The sequence below is a fragment of the Amblyraja radiata genome, chromosome 31 (assembly GCF_010909765.2).
Source record: "Amblyraja radiata isolate CabotCenter1 chromosome 31, sAmbRad1.1.pri, whole genome shotgun sequence".
NCBI lineage: Eukaryota > Metazoa > Chordata > Chondrichthyes > Rajiformes > Rajidae > Amblyraja > Amblyraja radiata.
In genome coordinates, this window is record NC_045986.1 from 25,177,188 (window position 1) to 25,196,913 (window position 19,726).

General features: G+C 49.6%; 1 protein-coding gene across 5 annotated transcripts in view; it reads left to right on the forward strand.

Annotated features, from left to right (window-relative positions):
* Window positions 1-19,726, forward strand: part of chd5 (chromodomain helicase DNA binding protein 5) — a 71,180-nt gene that overhangs the window by 32,580 nt on the left and 18,874 nt on the right. For 3 of the 5 annotated variants that reach the window (XM_033048161.1, XM_033048160.1, XM_033048162.1), the window contains 15 exons: window positions 1,499-1,699; window positions 2,860-2,997; window positions 4,353-4,474; window positions 5,291-5,464; window positions 5,552-5,693; window positions 5,913-6,044; window positions 6,709-6,826; window positions 9,126-9,250; window positions 10,921-11,149; window positions 12,640-12,809; window positions 13,378-13,552; window positions 15,683-15,769; window positions 15,875-15,963; window positions 17,967-18,100; window positions 19,169-19,313. In XM_033048161.1, the coding sequence (XP_032904052.1) occupies window positions 1,499-1,699; window positions 2,860-2,997; window positions 4,353-4,474; window positions 5,291-5,464; window positions 5,552-5,693; window positions 5,913-6,044; window positions 6,709-6,826; window positions 9,126-9,250; window positions 10,921-11,149; window positions 12,640-12,809; window positions 13,378-13,552; window positions 15,683-15,769; window positions 15,875-15,963; window positions 17,967-18,100; window positions 19,169-19,313 (2,181 nt within the window). The remainder of the gene's footprint in view (window positions 1-1,498; window positions 1,700-2,859; window positions 2,998-4,352; window positions 4,475-5,290; window positions 5,465-5,551; window positions 5,694-5,912; window positions 6,045-6,708; window positions 6,827-9,125; window positions 9,251-10,920; window positions 11,150-12,639; window positions 12,810-13,377; window positions 13,553-15,682; window positions 15,770-15,874; window positions 15,964-17,966; window positions 18,101-19,168; window positions 19,314-19,726) is intronic. The other 2 variants (XM_033048163.1, XM_033048164.1) reach the window with 2 other exon arrangements.

A 19,726-nucleotide genomic window follows, 5' to 3' on the forward strand; every position in this document is an offset into this window, starting at 1 on the left:
GGAAGGATATGAATCATGTGCAGGCAGAGGAGATTAGTTGAATGCCATCATGTTTAGCATGGCCATTGTGGGCCGAAGAGCCTGTTCCTGTGCTGGACTGTTCCATGACCCCAGAATATTGGCTGCTTCTTGCAGCTGCCCTCTCGGAGTCGAGGAGGCAGGAACAGGGTACTGATTGTGGATGATCAGCCACGATCACAGTGAATGGCGATGCTGGCTCGAAGGGCCGAGTGGCCTACTCCTGCACCTACTGTCCATTGCAACAATTTCCATCTCTTTGCCACAAACCGTCACGGGTTAAATTTGTCCTTTGCCCCTCGTGCTTTGTTCTCGACTATTTAACGGGTAGTCAAGTCTAGATCTCTGAGGGATCTGCTTTGGATTCAGTCGCATCCCTGAGTGTTAGTTCCTTCTGTGCTGTTGTAAACTAATTTGGGATTCATTCATTCAGTCTGAAGAAAGGTCTCGACCTGAGACGTCACCCATTCATTCTTTCCAGAGATGCTGCCTGTTCCGCTGAGTGACTCCAGCTTTTTGTGTCTATCTTGGGATTCATAAACTTTACTGTATGTTCGTCCACGTTAACTTGGGTCATGTAGTTACAAACGTTACATGAAAAGTTGTCTTGAATATTATTGAAATGTAAAATGTGAGCTGTGTCGTCTACTTTTGGATTTCCACAATAGAATATTGAGTAAAGATCAAAATAATGGCAAATGCTGATTTGAGTTTTGGCTGTGAACTATTCAGCAGCATTTCGAACCTGAAGAACACAATTGTCACTCACAGGGTGGTGGATATATGGAGCGAGCTGTCAGAGGAAGTAGTTGGGGGAGGTACAACAACAATATTTAAAAGTGATTTAGACAAGCACATGGATAGGAAAGGTTTAGAGGGATATGGGCCAAGTGCGGTCAAATGGAACTGGTGTAGATGGGGCATCTTGGTCAGCATGGACGAGTTGGGTGATTGGGCCTGTTTTTCCTTGCTGTATGACTCTGTATGAATTGGGGTCATGAATCTCCATTACACAGCTACATCTCTTCACCAGATAAAAGCTGTTCAGGGTCTGACCTCCACAGAGGAGCATGGGTGAAGCTCAACAGACTTGGTACTGGAGTTTAGCGTTTCAATGCCAGCATGTGGAGATGGGGGCTCCGCCAGAGCCCAGCCTGTGAATGCGGAACAGAACAACAGACAGCCAACCATGTCATCTCTGGGTGCCCGCTCTACCACCCACCAAATGGAGCTGTGTCAGGGCCTGGCAGACATTGGCGCAGAGACAACAACCAGGCTGCTCAACACCAGGCTTGAGATCTAACTATTCCTTTGGTTTATGTTTCATTCGCAAGAAGAAGAAGAAGAAGAAGAAGAAGGGGTCGTGCATAGGCCAATGCTGCTCTAATTACAGCTTTTGTCCGCATTCATTCCATGCGCGGTAAACTTGCACCTCTTGTTCATCCATCATACATCCACCTCTGCCTTATTTCCCACGCAGGGTCATTCCAAGGGACCGTTCCTGGTGAGCGCTCCTTTGTCGACGATTATCAATTGGGAGCGGGAGTTCAAGATTTGGGCACCGTACTTCTACGTGTTAACGTACACGGGAGACAAGGACTGCCGAGCCATTATCCGGGAGAACGAATTCTGCTTTGATGAGAATTTCTTCAAGAGTGGGAGAAAAACCTTCAGGATGAAGGTGAGTGTCTTGTCTTGTCTTTTGGTTTTGATTTTTATTCTTTAGGATTCATAGGATGCAGCTGTCACTGGTCGGGTTAGGTTTATTATTGTTTGGTTTGGTTCCGTTTAGAGACACGGAGCGCAAACAGATCCTTCGGCCCACCGAGTCCGCGCCGACCTGCGATGCCTGTACATTAATACTATCTTGCACACGCATGGGCCTACGTACAATTTTACCAAGCCATTTAGCCTACAAACCTGTACGTCTTTGGAGTGCGGGAGGAAACCAGAGCACCCGGAGAAAACCCACACAAGTCAGGGGGAGAACGTACAAACTCTGTACAGACAGCGCCCATAGGCAGGATTGAGCCTGGACCTCGGGTGCTGTAAGGTAGCAACTCCACCCCTGCGCCACCATGCTGTCCCCCCCCCCCCCCCCCCCCCATTGTCATTCTCACTGTAAAATAAAGTTTCCCCGGACATCTGCATATGCTGAGAGAATGGAGCAGCTGGGCTTGTACACTCTGGAGTTTAGAAGGACGAGAGGGAATCTCATTGAAACACATAAGATTGTTTAGGGCTTGGACACGCTAGAGGCAGGAAACATGTTCCCGATGTTGGCGGAGTCCAGAACCAGGGACCACAGTTTAAGAATAAGGGGTAAGCCATTTAGAACGGAGACGAGGAAACACTTTTTCTCACAGAGAGTGGTGAGTCTGTGGAATTCTCTGCCTCAGAGGGTGGTGGAGGCAGGTTCTCTGGATGCTTTCAAGAGAGAGCTAGATAGGGCTCTTAAAAATAGCGGAGTCAGGGGATATGGGGAGAAGGCAGGAACGGGGTACTGATTGGGGATGATCAGCCATGATCACATTGAATGGTGGTGCTGGCTCGAAGGGCCACATGGCCTACTCCTGCACCTATTGTCTATCTCCATTAAACTTTCCCCTCTCACCTTAAAGCTGTGCCCTCTAGTATTTGGCATTTCCACCCTGAGGGGAAAAAAAGGTTCTGACTGTCTACCCTATCTATACCTCTCATAATTTTATAAACTTCTACAGATCTCCCCGTAACCGCCGGTGTTGCAGAGAAATGGGCTGAATATGATTTGATTTGCTTGCCTGGCGTGTTGAGTGCTGATTGGGATTGCTAATTCTGAGGGGAAACGCTCTCTGTTTTCAGAGCGACGCACAGATCAAGTTTCACGTTCTGCTCACCTCGTACGAGATGATCACCATTGACCAGACCATCCTCGGCTCCATCGACTGGGCGTGTCTCGTGGTCGACGAGGCTCACCGGCTGAAGAACAACCAGTCCAAGGTAGGTACCAGTTGATGCGGTCACCTCTGGGGAACATCTGCAGGGATGTGTTCACTGTCCCTGACCTGGTGACTACCTCTGGGCACCGATCCATCTGGGTATCCACGTTCCACAGGTGACACTGTGATGGGATGGTCACTGATGTCCTTCAAAACCTTGCCGTTTATTGGAAAACTTAAGGAATAATTGTAAAATTCAGGGGAAGGTAGAAGTAATAGAATAGAATAGAACAGAACAGAATGCCTTTTATTGTCATTCAAACAGCTTGGTTTGAATGAAATTGCATTTTCTACAGTCTTACATTACAAAAAAACCCAAGACCCACACTTAACACAGTTTACATAAACATCCATCACAGTGGATCTCCAACACCTCCTCACTGTGATGGAAGGCAAAGTCTTATCTCTTCCCTTTGTTCTTCTCCCGCGGTCCAGCAGTCCAACTGCTGCGTTGAGGCGACTGGGGCTCACGATGTTAAAGCCCCCGGCGGGCGATGGTAAGTCCCGCGGCCTTTTGTGCCACGCCGGGCGACGTTAGGCCCCGCTCCGAGTCCTTTGAACCCTGCGATTCCAGTGGGGGAAAATTGCTGTTGCGGGAGCTCCGAAGAGCGGTCTCCCACCAGGGACCTGCGAGCTCCCGATGTTCCTGTCCACCGGGTCTGGGGAAGGTAGAAGTAACGTTGAGTTTTATAATTAAGTGATTCCTGTTAAGGGAGCACTCTGGCAGTGTGGAGGTTTCTCAGCATGTGAACATAATTGCAACGCTGGCCTATAACGTCTAAAACTAATCCCACTGTGTAAGAATTGCAGATGCAAAAATACTGGATAAATGAGAAATTATTTGATGCGTTAAGATGAGACGGTGGAAGCAAATACAATGTTAACATCAGTCTGAAGAAGGGTCTCGACCCGAAACGTCACCTATTCCTTCGCTCCATGGATGCTGCCTCACCCGCTGAGTTTCTCCAGCATTTTTGTCTACCTTCTTATACAATGTTAACTTTAATTAATTTAGTTTATTGCCACATGTACTGAGATGCAGTGAAAAGCTTTAGAAAGGAATTCAGATTCAGATTAGTTTATTGTCACGTGTACCAAGGTACAGTGCAAAGCTTTTGTTGCGTGCTATCCAATCAGCGGAAAGACAATACATGATTACAATCGAGCCATTTACAGTGTATCGATACATGGTAAGGAAATAATGTGTGTGAGAATTGGATGTATGTGCGTGAAAGGGAGCTGGAACGAAACTGGAAGATGCTACTAATGCGCTGCTGAAGATTTGGTCATGATTAACTTGTCTATGCTATTGCCATGTGTCTCCATGTGTCCATGTGTGAGTTGTTTATTTCTCAGTATTTCAGGGTGCTCAATGCTTACAAGATCGATTACAAGCTGCTGTTGACGGGAACGCCTCTGCAGAACAACCTGGAGGAACTCTTCCACCTTCTGAACTTCCTCACTCCCGTGCGCTTCAAGTAAGCTTTGTTACTTCAACATTTACCCCGCTCTTTTTCACTCGGTAATCTTCTTGTGTCACAGGATGTTGCCACAATGTCGTCGCGCATGTTGTCATCCAGCAACCAGTTTGTTCACAGAGTCACTGTCGCAGGGAATGGTATAGCACATAGAACAACAGAGGAGCAGGCCCTTCGGCCCACAATGTCTGTGCCGAACATGATACCGAGACCCAACCCTCATCTACTTGCACATAATCCATATCCCTTCCATTCCCTGTATATCCAAAAGTCTCAAATGCCACTATCGTATCTGCCTCCACAACCACCTCAGGTAGCACATTCCAGGCACTCACCACTCTGTGTAAATAAACAAAAAAATCTTGCCCCGCACACATCCTATACATTTTGCCTGTCTCACCTTAAAGCTGTGCCCTCTAGTTATTAGTTTTTCCATCTTGGAATAAATGTCCTGATTGTCTACCCTATCTAAGCCTCTCACAATTTTATACACTTCTATCAGTGTCCTCACTCTAACCTCTAGTGTTCCAGAGAAAACAATCCAAGTCTGCCCAACCTCTCCCTGTAGCTAACCCCCTAATCCAGGCATCAATCTGGTAAACCTCCCTTGCACCCTTTCCAAAGCAGCCATCCCTTTCCTGTATTGGGGTTGGCAGGGTGGCGTTGGGTCGGGGGGTCGTTGGGGCAGGGGTGGTATTGGGGCAAGGTGCTACTGGTCTGGGAGGTGGGTAGTACATGGCAGGTAACGATGCAAGTAAGCCCCAGCCCTGGGCACCCACCCACAGGACAGCAGTGACTGCTCCTCTGTCGTTACAGTAATCTGGAAGGATTCTTGGAGGAGTTTGCAGATATCTCGAAAGAGGATCAGATCAAGAAGCTTCACGACGTCCTGGGTCCGCACATGCTGAGGCGACTCAAGGCCGATGTCTTCAAGGACATGCCGTCAAAGACGGAGCTGATAGTCCGTGTGGAGCTGAGTTCCATGCAGAAGTAAGTTGGGGAACACTGAGGGCTGGCTCTGAATCTGGGGGCAAGCAGCTCACCCTGGGAATCTGATTCTTGTGCTTACCTTCACAGGAAGTATTACAAGTTCATTTTGACCAAAAACTTTGAGGCTCTGAATTCGAAAGGCGGTGGGAACCAGGTGTCTTTGCTGAACATCATGATGGACCTGAAGAAGTGTTGTAACCATCCCTACCTCTTCCCAGTGGCTGCTATGGTACGTATAGAGTGCTGGGCGTGCGGCAGACATCCTGCCAGTGGGTGCAGGGAGTTGCAATTTCCGTCTGAATGTCGGTGTATTTAGCTGTAAGGCAAAGGACATTGGGTTCAAATTGACTTTGTAGAATTGCACAGACTGTACAATAGAGAAACCTGTCGCTCGGTCCCTGCTGAAGGGAGCGTCACTCACGTTTACTCACGTTGCTGGTGTTGGCAGGAAGCTCCGGTGTTGCCCAATGGATCGTACGACGGGAACGCGCTGGCGAAGTCTTCGGGGAAGCTGATCCTCCTGCAGAAGATGCTGAAGAAGCTGCACAGCCAAGGCCACCGAGTGCTGATCTTCTCCCAGGTAGGTCGGGGTGGGAGGGGTGACCGGCTCCCATCTCCATGCCCAGGGTCTGCAGAGACGGGACCCTCACGGGGCTGCCCATGTAGTCGGCAGCGCTGCAGTCTGGGGGTCCGCTTTCAGCACGTAATCCAGATGTTCCCGGGATAGAAACATCAAATATTAGATGGTGCAGCTTTCAGCAGAAAGGGGCAAAGATTAACAGAGATGTGCAGGGAATGTTTTTTTTAGCACAGACTGTGGTGGATGCCTGGAACGCGCTGACGGGTGGTGTGGTGGTGGCAGATACGACCGTGTGTTTAAGAGGCTTTTAGATGGGCACATGGATACACAGGGATAGGATAGATAGAACCTTTTTCCCCAAGCCTGAGAAGCCAAAGACAAAAGTACACAGCTTTACAGTGAGAGGGCAAAGGTTCACATGAGATGTGTGGGGCAAGATTTTTTGTTACACAGACAGGGGTGAGTGCCTAAGGGGTGGTGATGGAGTCCGATACAATAGTGGCATTTAAGAGGCGTTTGCACAGGGAATGGAGGGATATGGATCATGTGCAGGCGGATGCGATTACATTTGGCATCATGTTCGGCACGGACATTGTGGGCTGCCGGTTCTGGCCCATTCCTGTACTGTTCTGTGTGATCCAGTGTCTGGTCTGTTGACTGGCAGATGACGAAGATGCTCGACCTGTTGGAGGATTTCCTGGAGTACGACGGTTACAAGTACGAGCGGATCGACGGCAGCATCACCGGCAACCAGCGGCAGGAGGCCATCGACCGCTTCAACGGTGAGCAGGAGCCAGCGCGACGGAGCGCCATCCCTCGTGTATGTTGGGAACACAATGGTCCACCTCGCCCCAGTCTTACAGCGAAGGCAGCCCCGGGCCTGCTGAGGTTAAAAACTCCCGCAGATATCATAGAAACATAGAAATTAGGTGCAGGAGTAGGCCATTCGGCCCTTCGAGCCTGCACCGCCATTCAATATGATCATGGCTGATCATCCAACTCAGTATCCCGTACCTGCCTTCTCTCCATACCCTCTGATCCCCTTAGCCACAAGGGCCACATCTAACTCCCCCTTAAATATAGCCAATGAACTGGCCTCGACTACCCTCTGTGGCAGGGAGTTCCAGAGATTCACCACTCTCTGTGTGAAAAAAGTTCTTCTCATCTCGGTTTTAAAGGATTTCCCCCTTATCCTTAAGCCGTGACCCCTTGTCCTGGACTTCCCCAACATCGGGAGCAATCTTCCTGCATCCAGCCTGTCCAACCCCTTAAGAATTTTGTAAGTTTCTATAAGATCCCCTCTCAATCTCCTAAATTCTAGAGAGAATAAACCAAGTCTATCCAGTCTTTCTTCATAAGACAGTCCTGACATCCCAGGAATCAGTCTGGTGAACCTTCTCTGCACTCCCTCTATGGCAATAATGTCCTTCCTCAGATTTGGAGACCAAAACTGTACGCAATACTCCAGGTGTGGTCGATCGCAAATATCGCAATATTTAAGAAACAATTAGACGGGTACATGAATAGGAGGGATATGGGCCAAGCACAGGCAAGTGGGACTTGTGCAGATGGGATATGTTGGTTAGCGTGGGCAAGTTGGGCCGAAGGGCCTGTTTCCACGCTGTGTGACTATATGCGTGGATTCCTGTGACAAAGCAGGAGCTGCCGGTTCTGTTCTTGGGCAACAGTTGGTATTTGCTCCCAGTCTGCTTTTTTGGGAAGGTGGTCCAGATGTATGATACCATAAGAAGAGATATGAGAGGCAAGGGATGGAGTCACGGAGCACAACAACAGGCCCTTTGACCCACCTTGTCCATGCCGACCAAGCTGGCATACTAGCCTAGTCCCATTTGCCTGCATTTGGCCCATAGCCTTCTAGTCCCTTACTATCCATATACTTTCCCAAATGCCTTTTCCAAATCGGAATTGTGTCTGGTTCTGTAGCTTCCCCAGGCAGCTCGTTCCCCACAGGGACAATAGAGTGAGGCACTTTGTCTTGTTTTCTGCAACCTGATACGCATTGTTCTACCTCCCTCCCAATTCTGTTGACCAAAAACATTAGCTGCTTTCCATTGATGATGTGTGAGTGCCTGCAGCATTTTCTATTCTTATTTTGCAATTCCAGCGAGTGCAGTGATTTTTATTTGTATTCTGCTGAACAAGAGGTGATGAATATAAAATGAACCAAAGTTCAAAGTGAGATGCGAGGCAGAGAGAAGCTGGAAGCAGAGAGAGGGGAATAGATGAGCACTTGGAAAATTTAAAAAAAGGCTTACAGAGAAATGGGACTAAGTTGGTAGCTTGTTTATGAAGAGACAAGGAACTACAGGTTCCAGCAATCCAGCAGGCCAGGCAGCATCTGTGGGGGGGAATGGACAGGCGACGTTTTGGGTCAGAATCCTTCTTCAGGCGCTGCCTCGATGTGTCCCCACCCGAAACGTTGCCTGTCCATTCCCTCCCCAGATGCAGCTTGTTTAAGAAAGCTAGTTCAGCCAGGCTGGGCTGTGTGGTGCCAGGCTGGGCTGTCTCCATGCTCAGTAATAGCCCAGCCTTGCAGAGTTTCTAATAGGGCAGAAAGCATGTAGCAGGTGATGTGTGATTTCCCCCGGCAGTGCATGTAGCAACTTGACACAACTTGGCACAATATTCCAAGGTGCTGCACAGAGATGCTGTCAAGGTAAGACACATGAGGCACAAAAGGAGATTTTTTTTTTTAGAGAGGTGGAGGAGGGAACTGCAGATGCTGGCTTACACCGAAGATAAACACAAAATGTTGGAGTGACTCAGCGGGACAGGCGGCATCTCTGGAGAGAAGGGATGGGTGTGACGTTGCAGAACTCTCGATGGAGCGAGGGGGAGAACTTGGTCAAATAGGCACCTTGAGGAGGTGTGGAACAGACAGAATGTGTAGGAAGGAACTGTGTATAAAAATGTGTAGAATGGTGGCAAAGGTCTTTGTCCAAGCGCACGATATTCCTAGGGCCACCTTATCCGCTTTGAGACGGCAAATCTGTACCAGTTGCATCAAAGGTGGTGAATGGGACCCTCCTTGACCCATCTCTTTGTCCTTGGTCCCTGCAGCCCCTGGAGCTCAGCAGTTCTGCTTCCTTCTGTCCACGCGAGCTGGGGGTCTGGGCATTAACTTGGCCACAGCCGACACCGTGGTGATTTATGACTCGGACTGGAACCCCCACAACGACATTCAGGTCAGAACGCAGTTTGCCCGAGACTTCTAATTACTTATGTGTTTAAGAAAGAACCGCAGATGTTGGAAAATCGAAGGTACACAAAAAAGCTGGAGAAACTCAGCGGGTGCAGCAGCATCTATGGGGCGAAGGAAATAGGCAACGTTTCGGGCCGAAACCCTTGAAGGGTTTCGGCCCGAAACGTTGCCTATTTCCTTCGCCCCATAGATGCTGCTGCACCCGCTGAGTTTCTCCAGCTTTTTTGTGTACCTTCTAATTACTTATGTGTTTCTTTTAAAACTGTTGAGATGATTCTGTGATAATTTGACGCGGTTTCACCAGGAGTTACTCCGCTGTGAGTAACCCGGAGAGGTTCAGGCTTTTGGCGGGAGTTTTAGTGGGGAACTTTGACAAAATGGCACTGGGGGAATATGGCCGTGACAAGTGCCAGGATTGGTCATTTGTAAACGGGAACCTGCCCGCTCTGTCCCACACGTGACTCCAGCTCCGCAACACTCGGTCAACTCTCATGCCCGGGACACACACACACACACACAGTGCACAGTTGGTCTGGCGAACATGTCACCTATTCCTCCAGGTCCCTGAGAACAAGGGTAGCTGTGAAAAGTTACTTCACTGGACTGAGGCATGTGATGGTCTTTTGACAAGGGTGGGAATGAATGAGGCTTGGGCAGGCTCTGGATGGGACGGGTGAGTAAGTCAATGCGAAAACACTGCCGAAAGAACTCAGCAGTGAAGGTGCACATGAAACTGCTGGATTCACACCAACCTGGGACTGGTTCACCAGTGTCATGTAGGAGGGTTAACATCTGTACCCATCTGGGTCAGAACAGAATTCCCAGTTGGTGCAGAGTCACCATCTGAAGTGGCCCCAACAGTCTGCAGCCAAGCCCCAGCGTGAGGTGGCCAAGGTCTACTGGCCCTGCCACGTGATGCCCATGTTGAATGAAGCATTGTTTGTAAAAGGAGTTTAATGGTAAAACCTGCCCAAGGTTGCTCTCTCACTACTTGCCTAGCAGCGTTGGAGGATTCTCTGATGCCTCAGCTAACCCTGCCTTTGGTTCATAACGTCATTTTATAGGAGGAGAATTAGGCCATTCGGCTCATCAAGTCTACTCTGTCATTCAATCATGGCTGATCTATCTTTCCCGTTCAACCCCATTCTCCTCCCTTCGCTCCATAACCCCTGACACCCGGGAGAATCAAGAATCTGTCAATCTTGGCCGTAAAAATATCCATTGACATGACCTCCAAGGCAACTCCACAGATTCACCACCTTCTGACTAACAAAATTCCTCCTCATCTCCTTTCCAAAGGTACGTCCTTTTATTCTGAGGCTATGGTCTCTGGTCCTAGCCTCTCCCATTAGTGGAAACCTCCTCTCCGCATTCACTCTATCCAAGCCTTTCAATATTCGGTAAGTTTCGATGAGGTGTCCCTTCATCCTACTAAACTCCAGCGAGTACAGGCCCAGTGCCGTCAAACACTCATCATTATGTTATGTCCTGGAAAGTTCTCTTGGGTAGAGGAGATTGTAACGTGAAATCTCACCGGGTTTAGCTCTAGCAGGCGGTTGTGTCTCGTTTGGGCAGTGGGTTTGTGTGTATGTGGGGTGAGATGTTCAGCAGAGGATTGCAGAAACCTAGTCTTACGCAGCCTCTGTACTGCAGGCGTTCAGCAGAGCTCATCGCATCGGGCAGAACAAAAAGGTGATGATCTATCGTTTTGTGACCCGGGCCTCGGTGGAGGAACGTATCACGCAGGTGGCCAAGAAGAAGATGATGTTGACTCACCTGGTAGTGCGGCCGGGGCTGGGCTCCAAGTCGGGCTCAATGTCCAAGCAAGAGTTGGACGATATCCTCAAGTTTGGCACCGAGGAGCTCTTCAAAGATGACGAAGGTGAGGAAGCGAGGGATGGGGGAGCCGCGCAGGAGGAGCCACCAGTGGAGCAGGAGGGGAGCAGAAAGGCCAGCCTTCTCCCCATTGTTGTCGATGCCCGACGCATGTTCAGAGGTTCATTGGAGTCTCTTTGTGAAAATTAATCTTAAATAAAAAAAACATATAGTAAGCCCATTCAATCCCTTGGGTCTGGTCAATGATAGCATAACTATCCCTTAGCACCAAATATCTGTCTTGGTTCAGTACTACTACCTTGGACGGAGACTTGATGGCCTGTGACCTGGAGAGATTTGGAGAGGGATTTGGAGGAAGCTGAGGTTAGGTGGTGATCATTACTGTCCTGTCTCTTATGTTGTACTCTCTGCAATTCATATCCTTTTATTGCCTTGTGATGCAAAAGATCGATCAATCTCATGTCCCGGGTACGTGGCTTTGATTGGATGAAAGAGAACCAGGTTCGATCCTGACCTCGGGTACTGCCTGTGTGGGGTTTGCACGTTCTACCTATGACCGCGAGATTTCCTCTGGGTGCTCTGGTTTCTGCCCACATCCCAAAGAAAATACGGGATGGTAGGTTAATTGTCCCCTAGTGTGTCGGGAGTGGATGTGAAAATCAGATAACACAGAACTAGTGTGAACGGGGTGATTGATGGCCAGCGTGGATTCAGTGAGTTGAAGAGCCTGTTTCCACGCTGTATCTTTCAGTCAATCAATCCATCTTCAGGTGCGTGACGAGTCAGTTTGTGACACAAGGCTCTGTGATGATCACAGTGGGTGGAGTTGGTCAGTCATGGTTCTTTAATGAACAGTGTGTGGCTTGATGCGGCCTCCGTGCTTGAATAACCACCTGCGCCCATTGCTGCGTGTATTTGGATTAAAAGCATTGAGAATCTGGCTGTGGGGCTGTGGGGTAACTGGAGCTTCGGAACGTGAAAGGTCTTTCTTGGGATACTGAGGAATATTGAACAAAGATTGGGTCCTGATCAATCGCGTTCTGGTTGAAGTGTTGAACAAGTGTGAGGGGCCGATTGGATCCCAGTAGCTGCCTGGGTCTTCACTTTTATAATTGTGGGCAATGATTGCACAGATCAACGTGCACAGCCCACACCAGCCTTGCCTCACTGGCTGTACTCCAGGACATTTCTCCAACCGGCTCTCATCCATTTTCACATATCCCCACTGGTGGATACATTTGTAAACAGCATCAGAGGTATAATGTCGTCTGGGATAGGGTTAGATTTTAAAGCTTTAGATTTTCCAACACGCATTTAAACACCAAACAAAACATCTTGCCGATGGGATGGAAGACGAACAGGGGGATAGGGTGAAGGATGATGGAATGCCAGAGGGACTGGTGGAGTTTTAGGGAAAAAGGGGAATTCCGGAGCGAGATTGAAGCCTCTCAGCGGCGCTAGTTAACTCACAGATTGGTAGCCAAGGTGCGGTCAGGTTAAAGGGAAATGGCTGATTGTTTTGTCTTTAACTTCCAGCGGAGAAGGAGGCGGAGGAGATGCGGATGATCCACTACGATGACCGCGCCATCTCCAAGCTGCTGGACCGCAACCAGAATGCCACAGATGATGCTGACATTCAGAACATGAATGAGTATCTCAGTTCCTTCAAAGTAGCTCAGTACGTGGTGCGGGAGGAGGAAGAACAGGTGACAGCTTTCCTTCGGGGGGCCCAACTTAACCAATGCTTGCTACTTTATACAGTACAGGACAGGGCTCTAGTGCGAGAAGGGATTTTATAAGAAACCTCGTGCTACAGAAAATCCCGTTTTTGTCAATGCAAGAAATGGGGTTTGGAGCAAGTTTCCTGATCCGTGGGCGGTTGCTGCTGGGATGCAAGTCGGGGCCTGATCAACCCCGGCTGGGTCGCCTGGGCGAGGGTGTCTGATGTTGTGAGACCCTGAAACGCCCTATAACCCCAGATCACATCACTGGGGCTGCATCCCAGCGTATCTAGAAGATGTATCTTTAACACATGTTCTAAAGACATTTTTGTCAATGCAGGAAATGGGGTTTGGAGCGAGAGTTTCATCCTCGCAAAATAACTAAGTTATTTTTCCCTGCAGGATTAAAAAAAAAGATCTTTTCAATAGCAACAAGTTTACTTTTGTTTACTGTAAGCTAAAACTACTAATGGTTATATGTTACATTGTTTAATAGGGATGGGGGTTTTTTTTTTGGTTCTGCTGATCTATTAATATATTCTTGCAATATTAGGAGGAAGTTGAAAGAGAGATCATTAAGCAGGAAGAGAATGTGGACCCTGACTACTGGGAGAAGCTGCTGAGGCATCACTATGAGCAACAGCAAGAGGACCTGGCCAGGAACCTGGGCAAAGGCAAACGCGTTCGCAAGCAGGTCAACTACAATGATGCCTCCCAAGAGGACCAAGGTATGTAAATTGATCAAGGAGAGATTGCAGTAGGGTATGGTACATGAGTGGTTCTGATTCCACACTTCCAATGCAGAGGTCTGCGGACCAACAATCTGGTGACTCAAAACCCGATCCCTCTATTGGCAGGCAGAATGTTTGTTCTGTAGATGCAACGTAGAAAGCATACTGTCTGTCGGATTGCACCTCAGCTTGGTCTGGGAACAGCTCTGCCCTGGATCACAAGAAATTGCAGAGGTTTGGATCTAGTCCACTCCGTCACACAGGCTAGACACTCCACCATTGGCTCCATCTGCTCCTCACGCTGCCTCGGGGAAAGCGGCCAACACAATCAAAGGCTTATCCCATTCCAGTCATTCCTTCTTCCCTCCGCACCTGTCGGGGAAAAGATACAGAATCTTGAAAGAGCACACTGCCTGGAACAGCTTCTTCCCCTCTGTTGTCAGACTTCTGAACGGTCCTTCCACAAGCGTAGGCTACCGTCCCATTCACTTGTACCCCATTGAGGACCTTGGATGTTGTCTATGGAACCTGGTGCACCACAATGCTGAGAACTATATTCTGGGCACTCTGTATCTTCCGCTCTGCTCTACCTATTATACTTGAGTTTAATATGATTGTATTTTTGTGTAGTATATCTGATCTGAGTGGATAACATGTAAAACTGGTACACCTGACACCAGTTGTTAAATAAATGTGGGATTAGAAGCTGCTATCAGCCAACTCACTAAAAAATACCTGTCTGTGCTGCTGATGCCCTTTGGAGAGGAAATCCGACCTTGTTGTGTTTGTGCCGAAATGTGGCTCTTAGACACGAGCAAAGTTGTTGGTTCATTAGCTCAGCGGATGAGATGTTGAACCAAGGCCCCATCTCTTCTCCCTGCAGTCCTAGCCAGGAGTTATCCCCTAAACAACCACCGTAGAGCAGGTGCGTTAGTTTAGTTTAGTTTAGAGATACAGCACGGAAACAGACCCTTTGGCTAACTGAGTCCGCGCCGACCAGCGATCCCCGCACACTAACGCTGTCCTACACACACACAGGGACAATTTACCATTTTACCAAGCCAATTAGCCTGCAAACCCCTGCGACTTTGGAGTGTGGGAGGAGACCGGAGCACCCGGGGAAAACCCACGGAGGTCACGGGGAGAACGTACAAACTCCATTCAAACAACACCCCTAGTCAGGATCGAACCCGGGTCTCAGGCGCTGTAATGCGGCAACTCTACCGCTGAGCCACTGTCCTGCCCAGTCTTTGGGCATTAATTGGCTGTTATCACATTACTGTGCAAGAATATCTCACTGTTGTGACTTTATGACGATGCCTCAGTGGGCTTTGGAATGTCCGGGGGTTGTCAAGGAGGTTTGAAGATGCTGGGGATCAGCGGGAGAAGGAGGTCAGGTTGAAGTGGTCACAGAAACCTCTGTCCACTCAATCTTCAACGCTGTGGAGGGAACCGACAGACGATGCTTCAAGTCGGGACTCTTCAGACCGATGGAGAAAGCTGGAAAAGAGAGCCTTAAAAAATAAAGTATTTTCCAGCTATTTCCCCCCCAAACTCCATAAATCAGAAGGAGGGTCCCGCCTCGAAACGCCGCTTGTCCATTCCCTCCACAGATGCTGCCTGACCCACTGAGTTCTTCCAGCAGTTGGTGTTTTGCTCATAACTCTAGCATCTGCAGTTCCCTGTTGTGTCCCCAATCCTCTTTGGTCAAAGTGAATTCTCCCAAAGCTTTTCTCTGCACTGAATTAACCTTGAGTTCTTCGGTATTTTCTAATTTAATGCTGGAGATGAGGGGGGGGGGGGGGGGGGGGACTGTAGTAATGGTGGGGGGGACGGGGGGGGGGGGGGGGGGGGAGTGTGGTGGGCTGGGAATGTGGGGGGAGATTGGGATGGTGGGGAGGAGAGGGAGATTATGGTGGGGAGACTAGGAGACTGGTGAGGGGGAGGGGGGGAGGGAAAGGCTGACTTGATGAGTGGGGGGGGGAGGGGGTGTTTGAGGAGAGTCTGGAGGCGACGACAGGGGAGAGAGGTGGGAGCGATGGGTGCCCACCATTGCCGAGTGTTCCTAAGGAATACCGGTCTGCCTTTCCCGGGCCTGTATCCTCCTCCGCCCATTCTCTTTTCCAGAGTGGCAGGATGACTTGTCAGACAACCAGTCCGAGTACTCTGTGGGCTCAGAGGATGAGGATGAAGACTTTGAAGAGAAGTTGGAAGGTGAGGATTTGGCCACTGCTTCCTTTCTAACCCAGGGCAGTCATTTAATCTTGAAATTGTCACCTTTGCCTCCAGAACTTTGATTCCTGAATTTTTGTTATTCAGCTGGGAGACGACAATCCCGGAGGCAACTTAAGAACGAGCGAGACAAACCTCTCCCACCATTACTGGCTCGAGTTGGTGGCAACATTGAGGTAATGTAGCCTCCTAATCCATCTTATCAGCCGCAATATCGACCCCAGTCACGCTCGAGGCAGAAGCCGCAGAATTTCGATACAGAGTAGAGCCTCCGCTACATATCCTGTCAAATGTTGCCAGGGAGATAACCATGGTTTATGTACAGAGTGAAGTTCTCCCAAACACTGTCCCATCAAATAATTACATGTTAACCATAGTTTGGTTACAGAACAAAATGCTCTCTCTCCAAGTCAATAGACAATAGGTGCAGGAGTAGGCCATTTGGCCCTTCGAGCCATTTAATGTGATCATGGCTGATCATCCCCAATCATTACCCCGTTCCTGCCTTCTCCCCATATCCCCTGACTCCACTATCTTTAAGAGCCCTATCTAGCTCTTTCTTGAAAGTCCCTACTATCAGTTGGACAGTGTGGGCTAGACATGGGGTAAAGGCCTCTATATAGTCTCCGCAAGAGACTGTTACAGAATAAAACTACTGACACTCTACCAATAAGTATCTCGTAAGCAGTGTCTGAGCCCAGGCCTGTTTATTTTTAAGCTCTTGTTTGCTGGGTTGGGCTACAGAGCCAAGTACTGATAAGTGGATGTGATTATTCTGGAGAGGGTGCAGAGGAGATTCACCAGGATGTTGCCCGGGCTGCAGTCTCAGTCACGAGGAGAGATTGGATAGGCTGGTCTCATTTTGCTTAGAGCAGAGAAAGCTGGGGAGGACCAAGTAAAAATGACCAACATTAAGGGGCATGGGTAGAGTAGACTTCAGTAAACATAAAGAGGTGTCTAGCCAGACGGCACAGGTTTAGTGTAGAGCGTGAGAGATTTAAAGGGGATACAAGGAGGACTTATTTCACCCACAGGGTGGCTGGAGTTGGGAATACACTGCCCGAGAGTGTCGTGCAATTATACTCTCCCAACATTCAAGGAATATTCTGACCAGCACTTGGATTGCCAAGACAGAGGAAGGCTTTGGACAGAGCACAAGTCAATGGGATTAATGTAGGTGGCTAATTGATGGTCGGCATGGACTAGAAGGGCCGAAGGGCATGTTCTCTGTGCTGTACAAATCTATGGAGTTGAGTTTCATCTGGAGTGTGCTCCTTAATGTGAATCTCTCGATCACGTTAACTATTCTTTGGTGGGGAAGATGAGGATAGTAGATGAATGACTGTGAGAGTAACACTGAGATGGAAGGACTGAACCAGCTGGAGTCCGGACTCTGCCTCAGGACTGACATCACAAGCATTGTTTAGATTCTTCCCCACCCCTCAGACACATGGACACAGATAAAAAGTTTCGCTCAAAATTCCCCTCAGCGATCTTGAGGGTAAGTCGCAGGCCTTGTCGCAGGTTACGATATTGTCTCTGTTTCTCTAGGCGGGATCTTTGTCCCAATCAGGAACCAACCCACTGGACTCTGCGGAGTCCGTCACCAGCACATCCAGGGCAAGGCCACCCGAGAACTGACCCCTAAATCCAGGTCACACTTAACCTGTCCAGGAAACCTCCACCCTCAGCCGGGAAACCTTGCACCGCACTAACAGGAAGCTGTGCAACACATCAATAAGGTCTAGGAGCAGAAATAGGCCATTCGATCCGACGAGTCTACGCTGCCATTCAATCATGGCTGATCTCTCTTTCCCTCTCAACCCCATTCTCCTGCTCTTGCTCCTTAAATCCTGACACCCGGACTAATCTGTCAACCTCTGCCTTAAAAATATAAATTGACTAGGTTTGCACCGCCTTCTGTGGCTGTGTTGGTGTTGATTTGTTATTGTCGTGTGTGGCGCGATACAGTGAGAGTGTGAATTCGGGCGTGGGGATGTTATTGAGAGTGGTTGCATGGTTACACGTGATGTGAATGTCTGCTCCAGATCTGGGGGTCAGAGGGGATCTGGGGTTCAGAGGGTATCTGGGGTCAGAGGGGATCTGGGGGTCAGTGGGTATAACCGGGAAGTTCCGGACTCACCGGCCGGCCTCCCCTCCTGATAACGTCTGTCTTCAGGTCCTTGGGTTCAATGCACGGCAGCGGAAAGCCTTTGTGAATGCCATCATGCGCTGGGGGATGCCTCCACAAGACGCTTTCAACTCCCACTGGCTGGTGCGTGATCTCCGCGGGAAGAGTGAGAAGGAGTTCCGGTATGTTTAATGTCAGTAACCGTGTCCTTGACACGTCTTGCATTCCCCTCGTCCTCCGCTCACACACACACACACACACACGCACACACACGCACGCGCACACACGCGCACACACACACCCACACATGCACACACACACACACACACACGCACACACACGCACACACACACACACACACACACACACACACACACACACACACACACACACACACACACACACACACACACGCGCAGCCCCTGTCATGCTGACGACTCCTCTCCCCACCTCCCCGGGACATCCTCCATCTCTTGGCCTTCCCTTCCACACCCCCTATCACACACCAGTGCACAGGTCCCGGGGACGTGGGGTCAGAGGGGATCCAGGGGGAGGGGTGAATCCCTCACTCTTGTAAAGCTGTGACTCAACGGACCCATTCTCTCATTGCTCCCCACCCTCCCCCACTGCCCTCCCCCACCCTCCCCCACCCTCCCCCACTGCTCTCCCCCCCCCTCCCCCACTGCCCTCCCCCACCCTCCCCCACTGCCCTCCCCCACCCCCCTCCCTGGGAGGATTCCCAGGAGAAAGTTTCTCCACTAAACGTGTGGCTGTACGCACCAGGCCTGAGCCACAGGGAGACGTTGGACAGGGTAGGACTTTCTTCTCGGAGCGCAGGAGGATGAGGGGTGATCTTACAGAGATGTATAAAATCTTCAGAGGAATAGATGGGGTGAACGCACAATCTTTTACCCAGAGTAGGGGAATCAAAAAACAGAGGACATAGGTTTATGGTGAGGGGGGAAAGATTTAATGTGAACCTGAGGGGCAACCATTTCAGAGTGGTGGATATATAGAACGGACTGCCAGGGGGAGGTAGTTGAGGCAGATATTATAACAATAGATATTTGGATAGGTACATGGATAGAGGAAAGGTTTGGAGGGAAATGGATCAAATGCGGGCAAATGGGACTTGCTCAGATGAAGCGTCTCGGTCAGCATGGACGAGCTGGGCCGAAGGACATGTTTCCGTGCAGTATGACTCTAAGCTTGTGGTGCCTCCCTCCCCCGCCCTCTCTCTCTCTCCCCAGGGCCTACGTCTCGCTGTTCATGAGGCACTTGTGTGAGCCGGGTGCGGATGGATCGGAGACATTTGCGGATGGCGTTCCCCGTGAGGGGTTGTCCCGGCAACACGTGCTCACCAGGATAGGCGTGATGTCACTGGTCAGGAAGAAGGTGAGTTGGGAATGTTGCAACTTGCTAACGGCATTGTGGAAACTCTTGTCTACGTTGAAGGCACTATGGCACAGCTGCTAGAACTACTGCCTCACAGCGCCAGAGACCCAGGTTCGATCCTCGCCTCAGGTGCCGTCTGCGTGGAGTTTGCACGTTCTCCCTTTGATCGTGTGGGCTTCCTCCAGGTGCTCTGTTTTCCTCACACATCCCAAAGATGTGCGGGATTGTAGGTTATTTGTCCTTTGTAAAATTATGCCTAGTGTGTCGGGAGTGGATGATAAAGTGGGATAACATAGAACTAGTGTGAATGGGTGATCGATGGTTGGAATGAGCACCGTGGGCCGAAGGGCCTGTTTCCCCAGTGCAATCATTAATTTTTGTTCAATAAGCTGAGGGATAGAGAGCTGGTGCTT